The sequence below is a fragment of the Anthonomus grandis genome, chromosome 1, assembly GCF_022605725.1.
Source record: "Anthonomus grandis grandis chromosome 1, icAntGran1.3, whole genome shotgun sequence".
Classification (NCBI taxonomy): Eukaryota; Metazoa; Arthropoda; class Insecta; order Coleoptera; family Curculionidae; genus Anthonomus; species Anthonomus grandis.
In genome coordinates this window covers 34619975-34630587 of record NC_065546.1, presented here as the reverse complement: position 1 = coordinate 34630587, position 10613 = coordinate 34619975, and the positions used below count along the sequence as shown (strand labels likewise).

Below are 10613 nucleotides of genomic sequence, written 5' to 3'. Positions count from 1 at the left end.
GACCATCTCCGATAAAGGTAGATGCGAATAGAATTGAGAAAGTACAAAAAAGTTGCTTGAGATTTATTTATGGCATAAGAAAATACGATTCTGTATCACATAAGCTGCATGATGCCAAAGGCTTGAATATACAGACTAGACGTAAAATGCACTCATTGGTATTTTTTCACAATATTATTTTTAATAATAATCCACCATACTTGACCAATAAAATAAAATAACAACCGATGTTCACAGCTTAAACCTAAGATTTTGGGGTCTTATATCTCCACCACCACATAAAACTTCTCTATTTAATAGAAGTTTTTCTTATAACGTTTATGAGCTAAATAACATATATAACACTATTCCTTCTTCACCTTAGTACTAAAACCTTCAATATTTAAAAAGACGGTGGATGTTTCATGAATTTAACTTATGAGTAGGTGCGGTGCAGCTAATATACATTGAAATTGAAAATTTGAAATTGTCGAAACAGTGGGCTGCCAAGGCAGTTGTTCATACAGGGTGTCCCAGCGAAAAAGAAACCGAGGTATTTTTGGTATGAAAAAAAAAATTTTTTTACAAAAATCTCGAACACGTCGATTTTATTTTCGAAGGGGACAACTTTTCCTTACCAAGGCACCCTCATACCAGTAACCCTCTTCGAGGGGGTGGGATCACCCCTAAAATCTTAAATAGAAAGAGGGGTCGTGTGATACCTTATTTTAAAGGTCTTTTAATTCTGAATATAACTGCCAAATTTGAAGTGGCTAAAATTTTTTTTCCGGATATGACAGCTTGTCAAAATTGTAGAAACAGCGAAAATGAAAAAGGTATTTTGAACTCTGTTTTGGATAATATTTTTAAAAGAATAAGGAAGTCCTAATTTCAAAGGGGTCACTTATTAATTAAGAGGCCACCCTAATACCTGGAACCCTTTACGAGGGGTTGAAAGCAACCCTTAAATCTTAAATAGAAAAGGGGTCGTGTCATTCCTTATTTTGAAGGCCTTTTTACTCTGAATTTAAATGGTGACTTCTGAGTGACTGATGGATATCTTGTGGATATACAAATACCAAGAAATATCTTTACTGCCAGTAAAAGTGGAGAGATAAGAAATACCTACTCTTTTCCTTTTATGTCTTTTAAATAAAACAAGTTTATTTAAATTACGTCAATTTATTAAATGTTCAAATTGTGCCCCGCCTACTTCCATGCAGGAATACAGGTTTTGCTCAAAACGATGCCTGACGTTTTGTAGAACTTCAGGTGTTATCATCTGACACTCATTTATAATTCTTTAGCGTAAATCTTCTAGGGTGTCTGGTTGGGTAGCGTAAACTTTTGTGTTTAAATGCCCCCATAAAAAAAATCTAATGGGGTTAAATCGGGTGATCTAGCTGGCCATTCCATAAAAGGTCCTCTCCTTCCAATCCAACGATCAGGAAATATCTCATCAAGATATTGCCTCACACCAGCAGCATAATGTGGAGGCGCTCCGTCTTGTTGGAAAACGACTTGATCATCATCAGAATGATTTCCGCCTTCCATTATTTCTACTAATCTTGGATATACGGCATTTTCCAAAAGATCTCGGTACATTTCTCCATTTAAATTTCCGGGCAGAAAAAACGGACCAACAATGGAGCCGCCTAAGATTCCCGCCCAAACATTTAACTTCTCAGGGAACTGGGTATGAACTTCACGAAACTGGCCCGGATTTGCATTTGACCAGTAGCGGCAGTTATGACGATTTACGTTGCCATTAAGAAAAAAAGTACATTCATCTGAAAAGCAAATGTTGTAAATAAGACGCGGATTAACAGTTATCATATCACTAAGCGATTCACAAAATTGCACTCGTCTGTCAAAATCGTCCTCATTCAGTTCTTGCACCAGATGAATTTTGTAAGCATGGAATTTATTATGCTTAAGTATCCAATGAACACTACTTTTGCTTACTCCTGTACTCGTCGCCAATTTTCTGACACTTATTCCTGGCTCGGCATGAAGTTGACCTAGGACAGTTATTTGCATTGCTTCATTGACAATAACAGCATTTTGAACCTCACGCTTTTATTTAAGACACTGCCAGATTCCCTAAATTTAGCAACTATTTCTAGAACGTATTTTCTGTTGACTCGTTTTTCTGGATGAAGGTCATTAAATTCTTGTACCGTTCTATTGGCACAATTGTTATGCCGAAAGAAAAACTCTATCATCTCAACCCTCTCTGCAGTAGAATAAACTATTTGTAACAGTGTTTCAACACGTAAAAGACTGGGTAATAATTTAAAACTATTTAAATAAATGCTGCTTTATGAAAAAAGTACCAATGATATTTAGCAAGCTAAATAAATTCTTCAGATACTTGTGTTTGCATTTTATTTGGTATTTTGTTTTTATTTATGATATGCTGATAAGGTGTAATAACAATAATATTAACAATACTAATAAATTTTTAATCATGTTTTAATGATCCAATAAAAAAAATTGTAAGAAAGGGTTTCAGGCATAAAGGTTTATTAAAAGCATTTTTTTCCAGAATTTTATTTAGCTTTCATATCCAGAAGAAATCCATCAGTCACTCAGAAGTCACTATTTAAATTTAAAGTGAAAACGCTTTCAACATAAGGTATAACACGATCCCTCTTTCTGTTTAAGATTTAAGGGGTGCTTTCAACCCCTCGTAAAGGATTCAGGTATTAGGTGGCCTCTTAATTAATAAGTGACCCCTTCGAAAATAGGATTTCCTTGTTCCTTTAAAAATATTATCCTAAAAAGAGTCCATAATACCTTTTTCATTTTCGCTGTTTCCGCAATTTTGACAAGCTGTTTTATCCAGAGAAATAATTTTAGCCACTTCAAATTTGGCAGTTATATTCAGAATTAAAAGACCTTTAAAATCAGGTATCATACGACCCCTCTTTCCATTTAGGATTTTAGGGGTGATTCCACCCCCTCGAAGGGGGTTGCTGGTATGAGGGTGCCTTGGTAAGGAAAAGTTGTCCTCCTCAAAAATAAAATTGACGTGTCTTGTAATGACGAGATTTTTGAAAAAAAAAATTTTTTTTCATACCGAAAATAGCTCTGTTTTGTTTTCCCTAAGACACCCTGTATATAACACTAGTCCTTCTTCACCTAAGTACTAAAACCTTCAATATTTAAAAAGACGGTGGATGTTTTATAAATTTAACTTATGAGTAGGTGCGGTGCAGCTGATATACATTGAAATTGAAAATTTGAAATTGTCGAAACAGTGGGCTGCCAAGGCAGTTGTTCATGTAGGTCTCCTGATGGACCCGTCATGCCCCACCGGGGGTTACCAGAGACCAACGGCCTTAGAGAAACCGATAAGGTTCTCTGGTCTGAAGGACTTAAAGTCACTCGGTACACTGAAAGTGTTACCCAAGTATTTGAACCTGGCGCGCGTGAGTGCTGGGCACTCCCCGACTACATGGTCAACGGTTTCATCCTCCTCATAGCACCATCGGCATTCCGGGTTGTCCGCAATACCGATGGTATGGAGATGGCTTCTTAAGTGCCAGTGACCGGTTAAAAGACCTGTCACTAGCCGAATTTCGCGTCTTTTTAGGCGTAGTAGATTTTTGGTGAGACAGGCAGAGGGCCCACCTATGTGCGCTTTGGTCTGTCTCATACCAGAGGACTCAGTGCATCCTCGGTGGGTCCACTTATCCAGCAGACCCTTCATTGACGCGACCGCTACGCACTTGGCGATACCAATTATGGATTCCGGTCCCATCGGCAAATTCGCGGATCCCAGGCTGGAAAGAGAGTTCGCTTCCTCATTACCTGCATGGCCTGCGTGGCCAGGTATCCAGAGGAGCTGGACCCTGCAGCCAACCTGCACCAGTTTTTTCAGGACTTGCACTCTAGTACAAGCTTGGAGCTTACCTTTACGGCCGTGATAGCCTTAATGGCAGCTCTGCTGTCCGAGCATATTGATACGACTGTATTGCGGTGTCCGCAGCTTAGGATTTTCGTGCTCGTTTCGTGGCGTGCTCCCCCAGTGAGTATGACTGGTATGTGGGATCCCACCACAAAGCCCTGATCCAGCTCTGTTATTCATTCTTGAGCCATCTGTGTAACAGATGGTCTCCCTATTTAGCAATGCAGGTCTGTTGGAATGCTGCCACTCCTTTCTGCCTGCAACGTGCGTCACGAATCCCTCGCAGTCCACAGTCACTGGAGCCATGCAGTCACTGCCCATCAGAAGGAGAGGACATTCTTGTATTGCTCGTGACCAAATTTTTGCGTGACCGGTCTCGCCAGCGCGTAGTTCGCCGAGGACGTATAGCCTGTACGCAGTCCTCATTGCATTGAATTGCACAACGAGGTCCAGAGGCGGAAGGCTCAGCAGAGGCTCAAGCGCTCTAGTTGGCGCCGTTCGCATGGAACCCGTTATGCTGAGACATGCAAGACGTTAGACTCTGTCCGGTTGAGCACGAATTTTCGCTTTCTCCGTACATGGCCACCAAACGATGATCCCGTATGTGAGAAGGAGTCTTACAATGCGCGCGTAGATCCAGTGGAAGATCTTAGGAGACAGACCCCAGGTATTGCCGAAAGCCCGCCTGCAGGCCCATAGCGCGCAGGTGGCCTTCTTCATTCTGGTGTCTGCATGATCGTACCAGGAGAGTTTGGGATCTAACTTGATTCCCAGAAATCGAACTGTCCTGGAGTAATGCAGCTGCACGCCACCTAGAGATATAACAGGGGGCGTGCCAAAGTTACGTCTCCTCGTGAATAGTAGGAGCTCTGCTTTTTTGGGGTTAATCCTGAGACCCCTCGAGAGGGAACATATGTCCACCATACGAAGGGCTCTCATCATAGGGCCCCGCATTGAGACGGCGTCTTTCCCCGGGCAAAGGATTACCAGATCATCAGCGTAGGCCTGTGTGTATAGGTCAGCATTGTTTAAAAGATTTATCAGGCTGTCGACCACAAGGCACCTTTTCATTATTTTATTTTATTTAATTTTTTTTTAATTAGATCTTTGTCTCTAATAATAAGTATAGGTATTTTAATATAATTTCTTTTTTGTTTCTCTCCATATTTTTGAAATGTATTACTCGTGCGATTTGATATTATTTATTAGTATATATATAGTTTTGTATTTGATTGTATAAGGGTTGAAAATTAAACAATTTTTAATTGCTTTGATCTCCTTTTGCTCCAATTTATATATTTACTTGCTTGAATTATTGTATTGTTTATATTGCCAAAAATAAAGAGTATAATAATAATAATAATAATAATAATAATAATAATAATAATAATAATAATAATAATAATAATAATAATAATAACAATAATAATAAATATATATATATATATATATATATTAATATATTTATTATTATTATTATTATTATTATTATTACTTTTTTCGCCTCCGTGTTTTTTTTATTAATTTCAGTAATTTTATGGATTCAACGACTTGCAGTAGTTTCGTTAATTATAAATTTAAAATCTTGTCCAATGCTTCTTTGGTAATAATCTGTGACATAAAATTTTGACATACTAAAACTGCCCATTCAATGGTAACACTAATTCCTCTGCCTCTATTATTATCAGAAGGTTGTAGAAAATAGGATCGAATTAGATCTATTAGTTGTATTTAAGAAAGCTTCTTGATACACAAATGAAACCCTGGTATGACTATTGGTAAACAATCAATGAAACAAATACATTCAATTAAATTTAAAAGATAGGAGTCTTTTAAAAAGAAAAACAAAATTTCGCATACAATTTTCGTGTTTTCGGTAGAGGGCGCTCCTTGCGTTAGTTTTTACTTTTTTAAATCCCCTAACTTTTTTGCAGCTCCGTATATTGGTTTGAAAAGTAACCAAATAATTTCCTTTTTTAATATTACATAAAAAATGTATTCCTTATTAAAGTCGCCAGGAGCTATTTTCGAAATAATCGTACTTTTTGATTTTCATAATATGTGAATGACTTAAATTTACTAGATTTTTACCATTGCAATCCTAAATAAAATAAAATTAATACCTAAGATTATGGATATTTATGTAAAATTTAAATAGTTAACTATTATACTAAAAAAAAAAGCGTTAAAAAACGCATAAAGAGTTCCTAAACAGTGTTTATAATTTAAAATAACATCAATTATTAATAAATATTTATCATGTAAATATTTTTTGATGACGTCACTGGTAAAGATTCCTTGGGTCGGTGAAATCAACAAAAATTGACATGTATGACATTTGAAGTTTCATTTATCGTATATTCCTACTGGCACCTTTCGCTATCTTACGGACGATAGACATGATCGATAGACCAACATGCGCATTAATGTTGTTTACATTATTGTCAAATGATAGTAATTGGTAATTCAAGTTTATTTAGTCACCTTTCGTCTGAAACAGTAAAAATAAATTTGTTGTTTTACTTTGCATAACAATGACCAATCCAAATCTAAATTCCAGTGTCTTGACAAATTTCAAGAGAAGTAAGGTCAGATTAAATCAGGAAGACTAAATTCTAATTTAAATTAAGTTCTATATTCTATGTTCTAAGTTCTAATGGATATCCTAGCAAATAATAATAATGCTCCAGCAAAATAGAACATCATATACAATATTTGTCCGATTCTAGAGCGGCAAAAGGTTTTAGGTACTTTCCAATTTTTAAATAGCGCTACCTAATTGAATAATTAGATATAATATTGTAGACCAAATATTAATAAAATATCTAGAGTTTGTTTAATATTAAATAAAAAAGAGGTGAGAAAATTTAAGGGATAATAATCACAAAGAAAACAATGAAAACGAATTTCTGGGAAACAAATCATTTTGCTATCGTTAGGTTAGCGGTAAACGTGTCAACTATTTCGAAACACTTTTTGACGAGCTGTGATCTTCGAAAACTGTCTATTAGTGACAATTCCGATACATATATACTCTATGTCTATGGAAATAAATGAATTGAATCAGATTGACGTTGACATTCGGGTGAAGAACATTGTGACTTTCATAAAGAGACATAACGACATCAAGTTTTTAATTAAGAATGCATCTCTGACTATTTTCTGAGGTTTGAAAATGAATATTTTAATAAAATGCAAGAGACAGGTAAAAGTTTTTTTTTTTACTGAAAACTGGTCCGCAGTTGGATTCATCTCTCAATAAACTCGCCGCAAATTTGAAAGTTAAATGGGCCCCAGGCAAACAACTTGTTTCATGCATATTGCATCCGTCTTGTTAAACCGCCAGTTTGGGTCGGATTTCATTTCCCTGGACTTTATCTGGAACGGACTTCCTTAACGACGACTTAAATTCCCATCCAGGATGGCGGGGACGACAACGCATATACGCTCGGTTTCCAGATAAAAATTTTGATATTATGCCCTTTTATCGCGCTTGGTCGACTATAAATTTTAGATTTGCCCGTTTAGACTTCATGAACTGAGTTTCTTTCAGTAATGTCTTTTTAACAGCTGATTGTGTCAGTTTTAAAATGGACGTCATCTTGCATCTAAGATGACGCTCATGACAAGGCAAATATATTGTAAATTAATCCAGTTTTATTTAAACCGAATTTAGGGCAGTATTAAACCGATCGATTTCAATTTAAATAACAATTTAATATGATTATTTCGCCGGTCAAGCATGCATAAATCAACTAAAAAAGCAGGAAACTAGTATGTAACTATATAGAGGAAAAAATTGAAAAATTACTCGCAAAAATCGCTAGGGCTAATAACTGTTTTCTAGCTATTAGTTACCTGGCTTAAGCTTCGATAGCTACTAGCGCTACCGCTGCGCGCCTGAAACAAATCCGTCTTTTAGTATTAAATTTTTATGAAACCTGTTAAATAATAAGGCACAAACGTATTGGGAATTAAAAGTGGGGTTACGAAATAAATATACATACCGGTATTTTGATATACAGTGTGTGTTAGCCAAATGTAATAAATTAGCTAATAAATAGATGGGAGTGTGTTGGAAATAACGCTCGAACACGTCGATTGGTTTTTATAGTTGCGCATCTTTTTTCATAAACACTTTTTATACAGGGTGTATCAGATAACGGTGGTCAATGCCAACTTGCTTAGTTTAAACATAACACCCTGTATGTAAATTAATTTTTTAGATTCCTTAGATTGTTTTAGACATATTTTGTATATAATGTTCTATACCTATCTTTGACTGTTTCGGAAATATTAAGTAAAATTCAAAAAATAACATTTAGAAAAGAAAATTATTTATTTTTCAAGATTCTCTACAACTCAATACTTCTTGCCCATTTAGGTCTTGGTAATGATAAAGCAAGCAAAAACTATTTTAGCATTCCTTTTTATTAATATGAGAATAAAAAAAACAAAAAATTGTTGTTTACTTTCTTGCCAGACTTAATGTTGACTCATGTTGCATGACAGAAGTAGTCGTCAGTGCTAGTCGTTTGAATTTCATTAACTACAAGCCAGAAAAATGGTTCATTTAACAGAAATGTACAAAATAACAATTCTACAGATGATTGGCTATGTAGATAATACACGGACGCAAATGGAGGTAGCTCGCTTATTTCACGAAAAATTTCCAAATTTGCCGCCTTTAACCCAAGGGACAATTAGTAAAATAGAAAAGTAATTCCGTGAGCTGGGCCATGTTAGGCAGGTAAAAAAAGCAGCTGCCAATGCAATAGATGAGGATACCAAATTGGCTGTTATGCTGGAGTTTGAGGAACACCCACATACATCTACTCGGAAAGAAGCCCCAGTACTCGATATTAGCTATTCATCAGTTATTAGAATATTAGAAGAAAACAAAATGCATTCCTATAAAATTATACCCACCCAGGAGCTCACGGAAGACATTTTTGCCAGGAGAATGTATTTATGTGAACAAATGATGGCAATGTTAGACAGCAATGTGATCCAATTAAAACATATTATGTTTTCTGATGAGTGCACCTTTACTCTTCACGGTCATGCCAATCGTCAAAATTGCCGCTATTGGTCCAGGGAAAATCCTCGCTGGACGAGAGAAGACAATACTCAATACCCTGAAAAGGTTAACGTGTGGGCAGGAATTATTGAAGATCAGATCATAGGTCCCTTTTTTATTGAGGGCAATTTAAATGGCGATAATTATTTAGAATTGCTTCAAAATAATGTAGTGCCAACGTTGGCCAACTTGTATCCTGATCCAGGAAACCCACAAGTTCCAATCCACAGTTTCCAAATTTTATATGGGTTCAACAAGATGGAGCACCACTCCACTACCAAATAAATTTCCGGCAATACCTCAACCAAATATTTCCAGATCGGTGGATAGGGAGGCGAGCATCGATGGAATGGCCAGCATGGTCTCCCGATCTGACGCCATTAGACTTTTTCTTATGGGGATATGTGAAAACTATTGTATACAAAACTAAACCCACTGACTTAGCTGACTTACGAAGATGAATAACCCTGGCAATTATATCGATCACACCTGAGATGTTGAGTAACGTTAGAAAAAATTTCTATTTACGGGTAGGGTGTCGCCAAGACGTTCGTGGCGAGCATTTTGAACATCTCCTACATTGACATTATTGTTTAGATTTGTATTATGTATAAGTTTTTGAATATGTTGTAACAATTTTCGGCAAATAAATAATTTTCTTTTCTAAATGTTATTTTTTGAATTTTACTTATTATTTCCGAAACAGTCAAAGATAGGTATAGGACATTTAATACAAAATATGTCTAAAATGATCTGAGGAATCTAAAAATTAATTAACATACAGGGTGTTATGTTTAAACTAAGCAAGTTGGTACTGGCCACCGTTATCTGATGCTCCTTGTATAAAACAATTTTATGAAAAAAAATGCGCAACTATAAAAACCAATCAACATGTTCGAGCTTTTTTTCCAACACGCTTCCGTCTATTTATTAGCTAATTTATTCCATTTAGCTGACACACACTGTATATCATCTGCCAGGGAGGGCTTTTCTTGCTTAAGCTGTCACTCCCCTACATATGACACTTGACTTTTAACAGTGACGAGGTTAGAATTCGCTTTAAAATACTCATACCTTGCTCTTGGTCCTGGGAATATATTCTTCTTTCGAGGATTTCCGGCGTTTGTCCTTTTCTTTTAAGATCATGCGCGCCGCAGCAAAGGCCATCTTGAATCTTCGTTTTTTTTTAATTGTTCTTATAACACCATTTTCATAAGTTTCTTAATCACTTTATAGCAAAATCGATGGGATACCTATAAATTCATTTAATTTTGGGAAATCTAAGTATTTGGGAGTTAGTTCAAGGTTTTAGGTTAGAACTTACTTTGGGACAAATATAAAACCTCATTTTTAATGAGAAACAGTCAAATATGTTAATTTATATTTATTTTTCTTTATATAATTTGGGAACTTAATTGGGTACACTTTATAATGAGATAGGATAATAACACATTATAATTATTTTATTATTTATTTTATTCTCCATAAGTGCTAGTCATACACCAATAACCGAACCTACAACTCACTAAATATCAGTTGTCTTTTGTCAATGTCTGACAAGCCATAAATAGGCAATTTCAAAGTATACCCTAGTTGTATACCTGACAAAATACACCAAAATCGCCAATAAATTTTCTTTTT

General features: G+C 35.7%; 1 protein-coding gene across 1 annotated transcript in view; it reads right to left on the bottom strand.

The window, feature by feature from the left end:
* Positions 1 to 10172, bottom strand: part of LOC126750502 (neo-calmodulin-like) — an 80247-nt gene extending 70075 nt beyond the window's left edge. Inside the window, exons 1-2 of the mRNA XM_050460138.1 lie at positions 10047 to 10172; positions 7751 to 7792 (exon numbers count right to left, since the gene is read on the bottom strand). Of these exons, the coding sequence (XP_050316095.1) occupies positions 7751 to 7792; positions 10047 to 10139 (135 nt within the window). The 5' untranslated portion in view covers positions 10140 to 10172. The remainder of the gene's footprint in view (positions 1 to 7750; positions 7793 to 10046) is intronic.
* Positions 10173 to 10613: the final 441 nt, after the last annotated feature.